At 40.6% G+C, this 18,672-nt stretch overlaps 1 protein-coding gene across 5 annotated transcripts in view; it reads left to right on the forward strand.

Moving 5' to 3' along the window:
- Positions 1-14,610, forward strand: part of LOC149187699 (Zinc knuckle (CCHC-type) family protein) — a 58,540-nt gene extending 43,930 nt beyond the window's left edge. For all 5 annotated transcript variants that reach the window (XM_089411448.1, XM_089411445.1, XM_089411449.1 and 2 more), the window contains one exon: positions 14,006-14,610. In XM_089411448.1, coding sequence (XP_089267574.1) covers positions 14,006-14,368 — 363 coding nt within the window. In that variant the 3' untranslated portion in view covers positions 14,369-14,610. The remainder of the gene's footprint in view (positions 1-14,005) is intronic.
- Positions 14,611-18,672: the final 4,062 nt, after the last annotated feature.

Raw genomic sequence — 18,672 nt, forward strand, 5'->3', positions numbered from 1 at the left:
TTGGTGCTGTGCTTCCTGTACTTGATGTTCAAGTGGAACTGTTGCAGATTTGTAGATCATTTTTGATGGCGATTGTTCTGCAAGTTTCCTTGTGTTTGTATGAACTGCAGGGGTCAACGGTCTGTGTGGATGATCGTTTCCTTGCCCAGAATGTAATTCTTCCATTGTCGGGAGACTTGCACAACGAAATACATCTCTTTGTCATAAGTGGGATAATTTCAGATTGTATCTGAATGTGTTTCACTGTGATATGCCACCAGATGCCCATGCTGGGTAAGAACTGTACCAATAACATAGTCGGAGGCCTCTGTCTCAATTTCAAATGGTTGTTGCAAGTCTGGTAATGTGAGCACTGGTGCAGAGCAGATGCGATGCTTCAACTCGACAAACGCTTTCTGTTGGGATTCAGGCCGAAAGAAATTTGCTTTCGCTCCTCCCGACCTTGGTGACTTGACTCAAATTCCAAGTGATAGAGAGAATCTTAACATGAACATGTGATAGAAATTGGCAAGACCTAGAAAGTTGCGTAGCTCTATTAGAGTGGTTGGGGTTGGCCAACCTCGAATAACTTTTATCTTGGCTCATCAATGATGTACCCCAGATATTGAACTTGCGTCTTACCAAAAGTGCATTTCTACAAATTAGCACACAACTTGTGTTGTCATAGGGTTTGGAGGACCTGCCTAATATGGTGTAGGTGCTCTTCCCAACTCTCGCTGAAGATCAAGATGTCGTCCAAATACACTACCATGAATGAGTTGGTGAAGGGTCGCAAGAGTTGCCCATTAGCCTCATGAAGGTTGTAGGGGCATTCATCAACTCGAAAGGCATGGCCATCCATTCCAAAAGGCCTTCCTTGGATTTGAAGGCAGTCATCCACACATCCAGACTTCAAATCAATCTTGCTGAAATATTTGCCCCCCCTTGAGCTAGTCTAGAAGGTCATCAATTTGTGGGATTGGATACCTATTCTAGATAGCGATCTTATTCAAAGCTCGATAGTCAATACAAAGTCTCCAGGTGCCATTATCTTTTGTACCAACACGATCGGGCTCCCACAGGGTGATGAACTTGACGTGATGTGCCTTATCTGCAACAACTCCTGAATCTGCCTCTTAATTTCATCGTTCTCTAGAGCAGAGCATCGGTGGATCGGTTTGTTGGGTAGCGACGCGCCTGGGGTTAGAGTGATGGAGTGCTTGACCTGATAGTGCAGGGGTACCCCTATGGGTGAGGTGGAGATATCCCTTTTCTCCGCCACGACCCTGTCCGTCTACTGCTACCATGCAGAGGGGCCCTGTTTGGAGGCTATGGATGTGGCCATAGTCTTCTTCTTGCCCTGATAGTGAATCATAAGGAAAACAAATTTCCTAGTCAGGGAAATGATCTTATTGCATTGCTTTGCAGAGATCAAAGAGATGGCGGTAGGCGGTGCTACCTCCAGTATCTTGTATAACTTATTGCCCAAAGAAATAATAACAATGCGAGGCCTAGACTCATACACATAATGACACTTCCACAAGTATGGTTGGCCTAATAATACATCAGAAACTTCAAGAGGAGCAACATCACACAGTACCTCATCTGTGAAGGGCTTGATGCTGTAGGGAAGGTGACATTGCTTGCTGACGTGGAGATCTCATCCTTGGTGAAGCCACCCGATGGTGTATGGCTGCGGGTGTGGTGTAGTGAGTAGGTCCAATCGCTTCACGACCTCGACTGAAATGAGGTTCTTTTGGCTTCCACTGTCGACAATGAACTGCAGTGGAGAACCCTTCACCCACATCTGTGAGTGGAAGAACTGCTCCCCCTCCTTTGGGTCTTCGAGCTCAATCTTTTGGATCTTGGTGGTGGCATTGGTGGCACTGGGCTTCGCATCAATAATTTGCTTCTCCTTGTCATTCCCCTTGTCGGGTTCTGACTCAGAGCCAGAACATGCATGATTTGGAAGCCTTCAGCTCGACCGCCAGTGACTGCTTGGCTCAACACACACTTGTGTTGTGAGTGGCGCTCTTATGGAACTCACACCATTTCCCTGTGTCCTTTTTCTTCGTAGTGTTGTTCTTTGCGTGCAGCTTCTACATGTTGTCCTGGGTTGCCCACCTTGGCTTTGTCCTTTGTTCTACAGTTTGGGGGCACATTTCCCTTGCTTTAGATTCACCGATTCATAGTCTCAACTGTATTCATAGGCGGTGCCAAGCGAGGAGATATCTAGGAACTCCATCTCGTCCTAGGTGTATTTTTGTATACAACCGCAATGCTTGAGTACCAATTGCTGCTTAGAATCCTTGATACCCATCTTCGTGCAAAGGGTGAAAAATATTTGTGAACTCCGACACGTCTATGTCCCTTCCCTGCCGCAACATTGTCCACTTTATGTATTTATCTTCATAGCTACCAATAGGGTAATATTGTTCCTTGATGGCGTCTCGAAAAGAATTCCAAGTGGCGCAGCTGAAAACAGTGAGGGTTCCCTCTCGTCCTTCTGTTCACAGAAGGTTTCGTACTAATCCTTGACATGGGGGGTGGCTTTGAGGAGTGCAAAAGTAATCTTTTCCTAATTGGAAAAGTCATGAACTGAAAAATATCCTTCCAACAGATTTAACCATCTATCTACGATGTCTTCATCTATCTGGCCTTCAAATATGGGAATGTCAAAGTTGACTTGTATTTGAAAGGGAGTAGCGCCTCCAAAGTCATTGTTGGATGAAGATGCGTTGCCTGTGGGTAGCCGCTAAAGGATCTGGGCAAAGTTATCCTACATCGCGTTCCTCTGGTGCTCGAGGGCTTCCTCGAGCAATATTTTGAAAGGATCTCATGTTCCCTCGTCTTTCTTTTCTTCCGCCATGGGAGGCCGTCGTGGTTTGCGAGGTTGGTCTTGCAAAGGTTCAAACAATTCGAGCCCTAACTCCTTATACCTTGACCTCGTCGGGGACTTGTAAAGAAAAATAGAGAAAGAGTAGATTGCTCAGATACCACTAATCCATACTTATGTAGAAACACAACATAATACAAATATAAACATAAACACATAGATGCAGCAAAAATAAATCTTCATTTCATTAATATCAAAAACCTGAAAGATGCTTACAAGCAGAATGGAAATAAACTAGCATGGGCGATGGTAGCTTATATCTGATAAGAGATGTGGCGGCTACGTGCCTCTGAACTATGTTACAATGAGGCTCAATGGCCTTTTTATCATTGAATAATAAGGGAAAGCCCTAAACAACCAAAACCCTAACCCCGGGAGATGGAACACCAAGAGTTTGTGGGCCCTGTTGGGGTTAGTTTGGTAGCCAACTTCCAAGGATCGTAACTTGGTCATATGATCTCCGTTTGGTGCATACAATGCCTCGTTGGAAAGATCTCTTCGAGTACTACAAGATTTGCGCAGTCCCTTGACTATGGCTACAAGCCTTTAAAAAACAACTGCGGAAGTTCAAGACCCGAAAAACTGCTAAAAATAGTAAATGCTACTATGCTGGAGGTCCAGGGGGAATAGGCAGGTTTGAGCATGCTAAGGAGAAACTCATTTTGGTCCCTTTGATTGAGGAAAAAATCAAGGAACCTTTCTCGTTACTATTTTCACTATAAAAGATGTCCAAAATCCTCTTTAGGTGCTTGCTCATAAGGAGTAAGTGATTAATATGATTTATTTCCTAAGTTTAATTTAGGAAAATCACATTGATCAATTTAATTGATTAATGTTGTCTAGTGGACTAAGTTTATAAGGATAGATAATTCAATTATTTAAGTGAATTAGATCTAATTTATAACATTGATCTAAGTGGCTTAGGAATTAATCCTAGCCATCTATCACTTTGGAGATTGGGGATAGTGATTTAGCTCAAGATGAAATTATAAAAGAAGCCTAAGGGAGAGGGTGAAGACACATAATCAAGACATCAAATCATCTGAGAGAGTGATTTTCTCAAGAGAGAGAGATTCAAGATAAAGAGAAGAGAAAGGAGTGCAATGAGGTGATTTCGGGAGAAGGAAGAGGAGGCTGAGTTTGTGGAAGGAGAAAGCAGGCCGAGATTTGGAGGAGTCTGAAATCTATGAGGGGCCAAGATTTTTCAGCTAGGCTTGTGCAAGGGTAAAATAGGGATTTGCTCTGGTGTGCAAGGTGTTGTATAAAGCAAGGAAAGGGAGGCCAAATTGCAGGTAGAGAAGCTGAAAGTTTCCTTCGGTTGAAATTCCCAAGGGTCAAAAATCCTAGTTTTGTTGTGCTGTTTTTTTTTTTAATTATTTTTGTGTATTCTCAAAGGGTCATTTTCTTGGTTAAGGGAGCCCTAATTTTCTCAGAGTTAATAAAAACTGAAGGAGAATTTGTTGGGTAGAATTTTCTGTTTGTTTTGTGGCTAATTTTCTATTTTAATTTCTGCTGCAAATTTTATCTGTGAAGTTTAAATACCATTGTATTTATTTTCAACGGCTTTAAATTTTTTTTTACTAGGCGAAATATTTTATGGGTATAAAATAATTGTTGAGAAAAATAAATTAGACATGGTATTAAAAAGTACTGAACTCTGAGGAGTAGAGAAAATGATTTGTCACAGGAGTTTACAATAAAATATTTATTCTTTCCATTAAACATTTTTTTTGGGGGTTGAGTATTTCATTTGGAAGTTGGGAGGATAGCTACAATTGGATCAAGTTCTAAAGACCGGTTGTTGGATTCCGCATCCAACTTCAGTCCTTGGAATGAGAGGATAGCATTCATTCATAATCAAAAGGATGTGAAGGCTAGGAGAATCATCTTCAATGGGGTGAAGGATCATGTGATCCCTCATCTTTTCAAGATTTGGTGAGGAAAACCCTCCATGGTTTCCCCAAGCATTGGGAAACCTTTGTTAAAGGGATCATGTGATCCCTCATCTTTTCAAGATTTGGTGAGGAAAACCCTCCATGGTTTTTCCAAGCATTGGGAAACCTTTGTTAAAGGGATCATAGCACGCGAGCACCTACACGATTGGGAGAGGTTATGGGATGACTTCATACAGGAGGAGATTTGAGAGGAGTCTCTTCATGGGAGCCACTCTAAGGGTGATGATGAGAACCTTGCCCAACCAATTAGGCAAGGAAGGGCAAGGGGAAGGCCAAGTACCTAGGAGGACATAGTACCTTAGGAGTTGGAGAAAAGGACATGAGAAAACTAAAATTCTTTGCATGTCACAAGTTTGGTCACTATGCAGGCTAATGTTTGAACAACAAAAAGGGCAAGGGGAAGTCATAGTTTGTTGCATTTTCAGACTCACATGTGAGCGAGTTTGCTAAAAGGTTAGAGAAAGAGTTCTTGCTGATGACATGTCTTTTTAGCTCCAATGGCAAAGGTGCATGGACAAGGAGCATCTTATCATGTGTCGGGATTGCGGGAGTTATTTGCTAGCTTGAGATAGGATGACCTAGATCTAACTGTGGAGCTTGGCAATAATGCCAAGGGTCCAATGGAGGAAGTTGGAACTATATATTTTCAGCTAGAGTTAGGTGAATCCTTAGAGGTTATAGATGTTTTATATGTTCCGAGGCTACATAAGAACCTTTTTGCAATCTCGGCCATGGAGAGGGATATGAAGTACCTTTTCGAGATGGAAAAGTGATTATTAGGTTGAGATCTTCCATTTCGAGTATAGGATGAGTCGTTTGGAGGATAGAGGGTAAACTGTGTATGTTGAGGGGTCAACTAATGAGGGCCTTGGTTCATGATGTTGACAACTTGTGTGAGCTTTGGTGCAAGAGGATGACACATTTGCATCATATGGCCTTGCATATATTACGGGAGATTGTCATTGGTCTCCTTGAATTTAGCGTTCTAAAGTAGGTGTTTGCAAAGGCTGTGCTTTTGGCAACTATGCCAACACTGTTTTCCCAAGTAGTTATTCTAAGGTCCGAAGGGTTATTTGATCTAGTATATTTAAACGTGTGTGGTCCTATGTCCTTGAGTGGGTACAATTGTGATTTTACCTTTATTAGTGATTGTTCGAGGAGGACCTGGATCTACTTCATGAAGACCAAGGATGAGGTCTTCAACAAGTTTTGAGAGTTTAAAGCTCTCATGGAAAACCAAACTGAGAGGAAGGTCATGGTCCTTGGATCGAATAATGGGGGTGAGTATACCTCTAATGAGTTCGAGGAATTTTGTAGGGAAACAGACATCGAGAAAGAGTTGACAAATCCTTATAACCCGCAACAAATTGGGGTTTCTAAGAGGAAAAATCCTCTCCTCAAACCTTTAGAGAATGAGAACAATCTCAATAAGCGACATGCACAAAATTGCCAAATTAACCTACTTAAAAATAAGGGAAACAATTCTCGTGAACATTATCCAAGCAAAATAAATAAACCAACTTCCTTCACATGCATAATCTAAGATTCACCATGAAAAATCTTGAGAAGAGCTCAATCCACCAAGAGAAAAACCCCAAGTCTAGTTGCTCAACTAGGTCTCCACTGTGTACTAGTAAAAGAGAAGTCAATAAATGAATATCTGATGTGTGACAAGATGATCAAAGATGATCAAAGAGAGGATGATGTGTGATAATGCTGCCAAGGTGAGTCTATTTTCTCTCAAAAAGGATAAAACAACCCCCGAAACTACATAATCCATGATACAAGGGAACAAGGTCATATGTCGACCTCAGTATTCATCTCAACACAAAAGCATAACATAAATGCCTCTTAATGACCCACATTTGTGAATAAAAGGCCAAGTAAGGGTGACATCATGCTCAGAAACTACATAATCCATGATACAAGGGAACAATGTCATATGTCGACCTCAAAATATTCATCTCAACTCAAAAGCATAACATAAATTCCTCTTAATGATCCACACTTGTGAGTAAAAGGCCAAGTAAAGGTGACATCATGCTCAAAAGAATATGTCAATGAAAGGTGCAAGGGGCACCTCAAAAGGTGATCATCATGAACATGGCAGAAGATGAGCGAGTGCATCATCAAGATTGCATCCACATCATCAAATGGTCCACCCTCAACATGACGTCATGGTCTAGGTTGCCAATGTCACCTCTCAAAATCAAGCCAGAATGACATCATAGAGCAAAAAGGCAACACCCTCCTCCAAGAAGGTGTACTAGCCTCTCCAAAGGGGTCCCGTCGAGTCATTTTAATAAAAAACCATCATCCAGAGGGCAACACCCATCAAGAAGGGTACAATGCCAACCTAAGGGCATCTTGCAGCTCCTAGGGTACATCCCTTGTGGAAGCAACATCATAGCCCCAATGATCACCGTCAAAGGTGTTGGAGGGAGGGGAAACCATAACCAATGTAGCTAAATCATCGGATGGGTCAATATCCCTTAGAAAGTGAAAGGACATTAATTTGTTAGAGATGTAGTATACTAGATAAAAGGCTCTACTTTTAGTTTGCCTCTTTCTCTCTCACTTTTTTTGGTTTGTATCTTGTATCCCTTTCTCTAGTATAGCTATATTGTTTTTTCTCGTTTTTTAAGTAATGCACTCCTAATTTAATATTATCAATCTAATTTTAGAGGACATCAATCTTTTAAAGATGTAATATTCCATATCACAAAAGACTGAATTTTTGTACACTGTATAATGCCCTCTTTCTTTCCTAATGTTCAATACTTAGATTATGTACCTACTTTTAGAGGATACTAAGTTTTTAGATATGTAATATACTATATAAAAAAAGCTGAACCTAGTTAAGGTCCAATAGTAGTGTGTATAGACATGGCCAATCAAAAGATACACTCCTTCACAAGAGGATACAGATTCAATTGCCCCTTCAAAACCTAACATTTTACAGATTATTATTATGCACCGAGTTGGTTCTTAGCAAGTGGTATCTTCCTTTGGCATTTGACTATAGAAAACTCTAAATCAAAGGTTTTGGAGCTAATATTTAAAACAACATTATCGTTGATCCAAAATGGATTTTGGATAGACTCTTAAGTCTAAGTGGTCCTCACAGAGGAAAAATGAAAGTCCAAGGAAGTTCCTGGAAATATCCCCATTGCAGAGATCTTTTCTTTTTGAATATATTGCAACTTGAATGGGCTAAAATGGACTTAGGATGCAAAAGTTATCGCATGCAGAAGATGCCCAGTTTCTTTGAAAAAATGGCTAAAACACCTAAAAATGGCAAAAAACCCTTTAAAAAGGGAAATCGCATCGGAAAAGGCAAAGGTCGGATTTTACGCGAAGGTGGAGGAAACTCAGATCTGCCGATCCGATCGATCGGATCGGAGGCAAACATAGATGCGATATCGGGACTTGGATTTGCTGATTGCCGATCGCCCATGATCGGATCGGTGGATCGCAATCGGCGTTGGCATAAGCCATACCATATGGAAAGACCCCGGGCCTACGCGATACGCGATTGCGATATCGCAAAATCGCATCAGAGCTACATAGTGGAACAAGGCTACATATATATATGTGCGATGCGATAGTCGGACCCGACGAGGCTATAGGCGATATTTGATATATTTTGAGATCCATCAAATGACAATTTTCTATGTATTTTCGCATATTTCGTTTAATAAATGAAAAACAAAGGGAAGCGCCAATGCGATGAAAACCGGACAAGAAAGGGTTTGCGAATGAAAATATATTGTTTCAAGTTCGTGCGTGATTTTGCAATGTTTTAATGTATTTTTAAATACAAAGGAAATCAGGGAACAAGCGAGATTTCGGGAGGCCAAAGGCGGTAAGTGGTTTGGGCCGGGCTCCGCTTGATCCCATACATTGGCTGCCACGTGTCTAGGCGTAGGAGAGAGAAAACCACCTTCATCGGGCGATTAACCCCTGTACGGAAGAGTCGCCTCGAAATGAATCACAACTGTTGGATCTAGATCTCCCAGATCAACGGTAGAGATGCGATAAGCGGTTTAAAAGGCAGACCCGATGGAAATATAGTGTGGATTTATGAATATTTCAAATCCGATGAATAGTGATTTGGCGGATTTTCCCGTGTTTTGCAGCATTGCTCTGTGTAAACAAAGAATGACTATTTTTGGGATTTTCATTGCAACGATGGTTCATTCTGTTACGGAGCAGGTGGCCACCATCTCTGAAGGCGTTTGGCAGTGATTGCTAATCTCAGAGAGGGGATTTGAAGGGACAACAATCGGAGGCCACAGAGCCCGAGAGGGAAAATGAACATACAATCACCGATTGGCTTAAAAGCCATGAATGTCAGAGACAGGTTGTTGTTGCAGTTGTTACTGAAATCGAGCATAAGCTGAAAGCGAAGCCAAAGCAGGAAGCTAAGGCGAAAGAGCGCAGAAAGTAAAAGCTGAAGTGCATGCAGCCAAGGGAGTCACTTGGAGTTCAAGTGGAAAGCCAAAGGCTGTAAACTGACAAAGAAGCCAGAGCTAGAGCGAAAGTTGAGAGCCAGAATGCTGAGAGCTTCAGAGCCAGGGAGAAGATGGTGTTCTAAGTCCCGAATTCTGTGTAAATTAGTGGAGTTGAGCTTGTAAAAAGAACACAGACCACATTGTCTTTGCTGCTTTATTTACTGTTATATATATTTAGAGATCAGTTTGAGCACATCAACTTACAACACAACAACAAAATTTAAGGCGTATAATCAGTTAAAAACAAATATCAGCATACATGTATATTTGCAAGCATTTCTTAATTTCGCATTGGTTAATCAATACGACTTGGGAATATTTAAAGCTTTGGAAGTGGGAGAGGTTCTTGAAAGTTAGACAAGAAGCCTAAGTGCCCCATTTTCAGATCAATCATATCAATGGAAGAAAATATAAAATCTAAGAATCCAATGTGCATTTTATTTTAGTACATTATACGCATACATTTGGAGATTTATGACTTGGTCCATTGGTCTGATCTTGTCTTACATAGCTTTTAATCACATCAAGTCTCTTTGAATTATTTTTTTGGTATGTTTTATTTTGATTTTGGCTAACCTATGGAGGACAAGCCTAACATGTTATATTGCATGAAATTGGGTTTCCCAGAGGCAGCAGTATAGGAGCATCCATGATGTCAAATAAAGGACCCATTAGACTAGTATATTGTCTGTCAAAAACCTCTTTCAAACTTTTTTCCGAATTGGATGATATTTAGAATCTAGATGGTTATGGATTATACATGGTTGTAAAATGAGTACCGTTTGATCTGTCTATTCAGTGTCATATTAAGTGTAATTATCCCCTACAGATGTCTCTCAGGTGTGTTCTACGGATTTTCTGGCATTTAGTTGCAACTGCCTTTCTTTTGTCTTTAGGAGGAGATGCTCTTGGCACAGGTTGCTATTATTACTTGTACTTTCAGAGTTTCATTAAATGTTTTTGGTCATTAATGAATATCAATATAATTTTACTTCATTTAACTTCGGAGATCAATATGTAAGATGTGTGTTCTGTGATATCCTATGAAACCGGATTCGTCCTAGAGGCCCCACGAATCCCGAATCCATCGTGTCCGACACGATTCTCTCGAGATTCGTGTCCAAAAACCATGACATGTCGAATCTGACTACGTGTCACGACTTCGGCAGCGTGTCACGATTTTGGGAATTGTGTCCTATTTTCCAGGACTTGCTAGGCTCAAAAAGTGACCTGCGCGGGTATGAAAAGGGCGTGTTTGCTCATTACAGCCACACATATTTTCATTTGGCAAGTGTTTTGTGAGCTGTTGGCAAGTGGAGAAGGGTTTGTAGCAAGGAGTTAAGGGAGTAGAGCATTCAACAAGGAGAATCAACCACCAGGTAAGTGCATTTCACCTCCATTTTTTTGCATTTCTTATAGCAGTTTGTATATGATTTTTTGTTTACAAGTTTGTGCATGCTTTGTTCATTTCTTTTATAGTATTCATGGCTCAATCAAAGGCAGCAGTTAGGGGCAAAGGAAGGGCAAGAATGTCATGGGTGGAGATGGCCCCTCCTCCCCCAATATCATCAGAGTCTGCTGCAAGTAATGTTGAGGGAAGAGGACCTAAAGACAATGAGAAATATGCATTGTGGAAATATGTCACAAGAGAGGATGGGCCAAACACTAAGGGAAAGGGAAGAGGCAATGTCACATGGAATTGCAACTTTTGTCACATTTCTTTCAAAAGCACATGTTACTGTGTGAAATCACATTTGTTGGCTTTACCTGGTTGTGGGATTGGAGCTTGTAAAGCTATTTCTTTACAAAAGAGAAAAGAATTGGAAAAGGAGGCCAATGTTGGTATGGAACATGTGGCTTCAAAACAAAAAAACCCCAAGAATGAAGACCACCTTCCATTTTTGAGGAAAGCCACCACCAAATTTCCATTTGAGAGTTCTACTTCTATTGGGGGACAAGCATAAAAAAGAAGAGCACTTGGTCCAATGGACAAGATTTTCCAAAAAGAGGGACGGGAAGAGCTTGATCTCACCATTGCCTTCTTCTTCTATCAAAACTTCATATCATTTAATGTTGCACGTTCACCTCTATTTATTGAGATGTGCCGAGCTCTAACTCAAGGGGCTCCAGTAGGGTATGTGCCTCATGGGTCAGAGAAGCTAAGAACCACATTGTTGACGAAGGCAAAAAAAGAGCTGCAAAAAATGCTTGAGCCTATTGTAGCATCATGGCTAACATCTGGGGTTAGCATTGTTTCTGATGAATGGACAAATCCAGCACAACACCCACTCATCAACTTCATGGTGTCTTCCTTGAGTGGTCCAGTTTTCATGAAAGTAGTGGATACACTTGGCGAATACAAGGATGCACAATTTATGGGTGAGTTATTTATGAAAGTTATTGAAGATGTAGGTGTTGATTCTTGTGTGCAAATCATTACAGATAATGCACCTGTTTGCAAGGCTGCTGGCATGATTGTGGAAGCTAAATATCCACAAATGTTTTGGACACCTTGCATTGTCCATTCATTGAACTTAGCACTGAAATCCATTGCTTCTGATGTGCTTTGGATTGGAAGCATTATTGAGGATGCAAGACATATCCGTAACTTTGTGCAAAATCATACAAATGGCCTCGCTATCTACAAGGAGTACAACAATCTATCATTGTTGAAGATTGCTGATACATGGTTTGCATCTTCATTCATGATGTTGAAGAGGTTGAGGGAGGTCAAGACCGCTCTTGGGTCCATGGTTATTTTTGAGTTTTGGTCTTTTTGGAGAAAGACAAATCAGGGAGCCTCTAAAAGAGTGAAGGACACAGCGCTAGATGATGCTTGGTGGGAGAGGGTAGATCTAATTATTCGGATCATGGACCCTATCATTTCTTTGCTTCGATTTGCAGATATAGACAAACCCATCCTAGGAGAGGTTTATGAGGGATGGGATTCCATGATTGAGTCTGTGAGGAGCATTATTCTACAGAGTGAGTGCCCCGAGTATGAGACATCACCAGAGGCCTTCTATGATACCATACATGATATTCTTGTCAGCAGATGGGACAAGAATTGTACACCTTTACATTGTTTGGCTCACTCATTGAACCCCAAATATTACAACCATGAGTGGCTGAATAGTGGACCTTCCCGCAGATTCCCTCCTCACATGGATGGTGAAATCTCACAGGGGAGGAAAGAGGCATTCAGGCGGATTTATCAGGATAGTGCATTGCTTGCTAAGGTGGAGGATGCCTTTGCAGAGTTTTCCACTGGCAGTGGTCGATTTGGAGGTTATGATGTGATTAGAGACAAGGGGGCTAAGATGCCCTATTCTTGGTGGGAAAATCATGGGGCAACAAGCCCTCCTCTTCAACATTTAGCCATGAGGCTCCTCTCTCAGGTGACTTCATCCTCTTGTTGCGAGAGGAATTGGAGCACATATGGGAATTTGTATAGTGTGAAGAAGAGCAGGCTTGAGTAGTCCAGGGCAGAGACAATGGTGTATGTGCACACCAACCTTCGTCTTATTTACAGGCAGAGGGAAGAGTGGTTGAGGGGAAGGACAAAGATGTGGGATGTCTTCCTTGATGATATGGGTTTGGACACCAATGTTGAGTTGGCATTGGCCAACATGGATCTCAATGAGCCAGTGCTAGAGCCTATTAGATTTGATGACTTAGAGGGGTCAACCTCCACACCAACAGATGCAAAGGCGAATATGGATACATGGGAGGAGGAGGATGCAGAGTAGAGCAGTGGGGACCATGATGATGAGAACAGTGATGCTGATTGATGCCTTGAGGCTTGTATACCTATAATTGTTTTATATTTTCTATTTCTATTTGCCATTGGCATTGCACCAGCACTACCTATGTAACACATTTTGATTTGATGACTTAATGAGAAAACTACAGTTGTCAGTGTGTTTATCTTACTATCTTGTAGTTGTAAGTTGTCTTTCAGTTATGAATTATGAATCATGATTTAATAGATTTATCATTTATGTGACCAGTACCACTGACATTTATTTGAATTATGTATGTACTATGCATGCTAATAGCTATAGATGAAGATCTATGTTTGAAATCAATAAATTTGTATCATTAATTAAAATTTGTGTAAGAAATATGTAATTTTTAATATATATATATATATATATATATTTTTAATAAAATAATATATAACGAATCCTCCGAATCCCGAATCCCCGTGTCAGGTGACTTAGGTGATATCTTAACTGATACACATTAGATGAGTTGAGAAAGGGCATGAAGTTGTCAGTAGTGTTGTACTACCAATTTTCTATGCATTAGATTTGTTTTATCATACAATTCTAGTTGTTGGCAAGTTGCTCATATATTGCAGACATCACAAGTTCTCCTGGGAAGGCTTTTAGCCAAAATAAATTACTAGTCTTTAAAATGTTGCTATCCTTTTAACAGATTTCAAGATTAGGCAATCCTTTGATATGCTATAAAAGAGATATAATCTAGAGCATCCTGGTTTTTGTCTTGTTTCTAGCTTCAATTGACATTTATTGTGTCCTAAATTTGATTCTCTTATGATCATTTTATGCTATTTTGTCTTCACTTCCAATTTGATGTTCTTTCTTCTACCGATGGGTTTTGGTTTCAAATTATGAAAGTGTGGTTTTTTTTTGCAGCGACTGAGCAAAATACGAGAAGCATTCCCGAAAAACATGATTACAATTCGGGCAAGGCAAACAAAACAATGGGAAGACTTTATGCGCCGTGAAACACATGCACTGCAGAGGCAGTATCAACATCAGTTGGATCACAGCCATTCCAGTTATAATGGTATTGGCAATGCTGCTTATGGCAGCGTTGCTGGGGGTATCGGTGGTCATGGCAACTACGTGGATAATTCTAGCATGGAACATCAAAACAGTAGATATTCAGCTTCATATGATGTCTTCCAAGCCACCAGGCCAAATGCCTATGGTGAAAGGGAACCATATAACGCTGGTCTCTATGGAAATCCTCAAGCATTTCGCACTTATAGATGAAGGGCCCCTAATCTTCATCAAAATGTAAATGTTCCGTGTTAAGAAATGGGATTGCTGCAGGAGGAGGGTGGCCCTTAGACTGAATGGAGAATGTCATATTTGACTGTCTTGATTCTTGGTTATAAAAGCATTGTTTCATGAACTTTGTATACAATAAGATACTGAGGTAAAATGGTTTTATGTCTACCCTACTTCAATGCCGTGTGATCTTTTAAATCTAAGGTTGATTATATGATTGCTTATGCTTTGGTCTTAATCTCCTTATTCATTGACTGCTATAGTTAAATCTAATTTTCAATACGCATGTCTGTTTTTAGCAATCACATAATTTGGTTGTTTCCATCTAATGTAATGAAATTCATTGATTGACTGTGTTTCTTTATTCAGATTACCTCTGTAAATTTTGCCTGGGGTCATTATAAATGCCCATTTCTGTATTTTGTTTGCTATCGTGGTTACATCCTGTTTCATTCCCTTTTGTTGTGGGAATGTGGGAAACTCGCCCTTCTGGAACAGATCCTCATGTTAACTGATATTTGAAAACTCATCATTTCCCTTTTTCCTTTGACTCAAAATGACTCGGCAAATATAACATCGCTTGTGAATGCTCCTTGAAGATTAAATATCAGTGGTCCATAATTGAGGCAGGTGATACAGTTTACACAATGAAACTTTTTGGATTATTGGAGACAGATAACTTGTGTGTTTCTAATCACCACTAGAGACCTGATCTGTTATCATTTCATAACATTATTCTTTTTAAAATTACATATTTTAGAATTTTGATTAGCTGGGAAGTGTAATAATCTAACGAGGATGTAAACCATGATGCTGAAAAAGTTAAAACTGGAAAATTATTCTAAATGCTGTAAAATATAAAAAATTGTATTCAAACTTTGAAAGACTGAATCACAGAAATGCCATCCGTTTTTCAAATCCTGGTGTCAGAGAAATACAACTGTTTTGCTATGGTGTGCATTATTCCTGGGATGTTGAAGAGGAAAGAACACTAGTACCAAAATAACTATTATGACCGTTCTAAAAGTTATTGGCATGATATTTATAGTGTTGCTGACTATGCCTGAAATTCTTTTAAGGAGTTTTTATGTGGTACAGAATTTATCGCTGCCTCTCACTGCTTCCAAATGTATTCTTTACTGTTTTCTTGCCATTTTGCAAACTGTTGTATATTCCAGATTATTGAGGGGAAGTGCCAATTGCTTGACTTCTTTCTTGGGCATCAACAAGTAACTTAATGAAATAAAATGATGTTCTGATGGTCTGGATGGAAAATTGTTAGCATTTTTCTCGAAAGGAAAGCTCATTGGGAAATCCCTGTAGAATTTCCTTGAAATTCTGCAGCTGCTGTAGTGAACAAATCTGAAACTAATCTGTAACACCAAGACACAGAATTTCTCTACCAATTTGCAATGGAATAGAACAGAAATAAAAACAGTCACACAAAAGCAAAAACACAAAAAATTGTAGGGAACACAACTGGGAAAAGCCTTCTGCTCGTTGTAGAAATTTTATTGACAAAGTTGAGCAAATAGAATTAATTACAAGGAAAATTGTTTCACTTAAAGAACACAGCTGTTCTCTCTGCTGACACTTAGCTGAACCAGCAAGAATTTTCTTTGCCAAACACTATGTATAGGCCTCTCCGTCACGCTTTCCTAGCTCTGCTAGCTTGCACACACAAACTCGTGCTCTCTATTGTCTTGTCTCACCAACTCGTGCCCACAAAACAATGATGTACGATTCTGTGCCTTTGTCCTCCTTACAAGCTTTTTGAATAGGCTAAATATGGTAAGTTTTATTTCTGGAAATCGAACTAGTGATGGATGAGTTAACTGAGTCTAACTGACTCATGCAACTTGTGCTACCTCAATTTAGAACTTGAGATTCACACATGTCAATTTCCAAAACTAACTCACGCTAGGAGACAATAACTGAGCCTCCCACTCCAGCGCATCAGTCGAACTGCTTCATGAACTGTCCTAACTTATAGGAATTTGTCCTAAACTTTAGGAACTCATGCATGCTAAGGAAAACTGCTTCTTGGTCTCTTTGATTAAGGCACAAGTCAAAGAAGGACCTTTCTCGCTACTATTTTCAACACTTCCTTTTAGTGAGGTAGGCGCTTCTGGAAGAACCTCGTCCACCTGGATTTGTTTCCAATACTACCACGTTCTGTGCTGTTGCAGCTGCTCCCTCTGAATTAGAAAACATTTCTGCTTTCTTCTGCAGAACCTGATCTGAAGATTTGTTCTTTCCCACCACGCTCTGTGAGTCTATCACTTCAGTCATAAGTGGCATGTACCCTGTGTACCTTTGTGGCTGCTTCCTTTGGCTGGAAGTGGTACTGGAAGATTAAATTATCTTTTGATCACCCTTAACTCCCTATATCGGGAGTCTTTGACTAAGTGGCTGTCTCCACTTGCCTTGGGCTATGCTCCTCATCATCTTGTTGGTCAGGCCAACTGCCATCTAGCTTAGACTCAAACTGAGATACTGGCTGAGGCTCCATCTTGAGATCTCTATCCTGCGCTCGCTCAACCACCACTTCCCTAGTATGAGCTCTCTTTTCTTTGCTGCTCAACGCTGCATCTGTCTCTACCTCCAGCTTGTCGAGATTTTTCACTCTCACACCTATCTGCTTCTTACATCCAAAAGCTAAGTGCTTGAGGTACACCGTACCTTTGCTGAAGATGATATCATATCCCTCATCCTCAAGGGTAGCTACGAAACAAGATTCTGCTTCAATCTTGGAACATAGAGAACATCTCTGAGATGAAGAGAATGACCTGACTCCCTTTGAAAACTGACAGTACCACTTTCTCTAGCTGCATACATACCATCATCTCCTAGCTCAATATGAAACTGCATGTCCTTCTCCTTCAGGTGGCTAAAATACTTCTTGTTTCCGGTCATGTGGAAGGATGCTCCTTGAACACATCTGGTAGGTAGGTACTTTGCCTCTTATTACTAAGATGCCCCCTTGCATTCACTGAACTAGGGCTTCACCAAACTACCCTCCTGTTGTCTCTTGGGCGCTCCAAGAATGACAATCCTAGGGCTTGCAAACCTGTCTTTTCAGGCCTCCAAAACTGCCCACACACAGTTAACACCTTGACTTATCTAGGGCTTCAATATTGCTGTTCATCACCCCTATGAACAGACCTCCATCGTTTCCTTGATTCTACCCACTAACCTCCACTTCAAGACATCCCAATTTACAGTCCCAACACCCAATGTTCTTTCCACAATTTGAACTAGATCTTGATCTCTTTTCTTCTCTGAACTAGATGGCATAGGGACTGACTTATGGAACTGTTCTTGCATAGGAGATAAGTCTCAACTAGGGCATCAAAAACTGCCCACATATCAGTTTTCTAACAACCTTTAGATAACTGAACTAGGGTAAGGTAAACTGCTGTCAATTACCTTAATTGACAGCACTCCATCACTTTGCAACTTGAAAAGACAATCCTTTACCTCTTCAAGACTTATTCTTCAGTCTACCAAGAAACTTAGATTGACTGAACTACGGTAAGGTAAACTGCTGTCAATTACGCTAATTGACAACACTCCATCACTTTGCAACTTGGAAAGACAATCATTTACCTCTTCAAGACCTATTCATCTGTCCTGAAAGAACATGGATCTGAGCACTTTTTTGAGGATTCAGCCCCCCCTTCAGTGTTCCTGAACAACTACGGGAGTGCCCAACTTTTGGCCTCCAAAACAGTCCTCAAAAGCTGTGCTATTCCCTTCATATAGACCCTCATCTCTTGCTCTGGTCCACTAGAGGAACTAGGCCTTTCAACCCTTCAATACACTGGTTGCAGGGGTCTCATCCCTCTTCTTAAGACCAGAACTTATGCAACCTGTTACACAGGAAATCTGCCCAGAACTTGTGACTAGAACTTCCAAACAAACTCGGCCAGCATCTGCTCCTACACAGCCATTCCAGAACTAGGGAAACAGAAGTAACCTTGTCCTCTTCTCCACACTTTGGATTGCCTCCTTAGGGCTGCGGCACCTCATACCTGCACTGCTGTAGTGAACAAATATGAAACTAATTTGTAACACCAAGACAATTTCTCTACCAATTTGCAGCCAAATAGAACATAAATAAAAACACAGTCACACTATAGCAAAAACATAAATTTCTAGGCAACCCAACTGGGAAAACCCTTTTTCTGCTGGTTGTAGAAATATTATTGACAAAGTTGAGCAAATATAATTAATTACAAGGCAAATTGTTTCATTTAGAGAACAAGGTTGTTCTCTCTGCTGAC

This window comes from Pinus tabuliformis, chromosome 3_1 (assembly GCF_031772625.1).
Source record: "Pinus tabuliformis cultivar Carrire ecotype Pingquan chromosome 3_1, CPIR1, whole genome shotgun sequence".
Lineage (NCBI taxonomy): Eukaryota > Viridiplantae > Streptophyta > Pinopsida > Pinales > Pinaceae > Pinus > Pinus tabuliformis.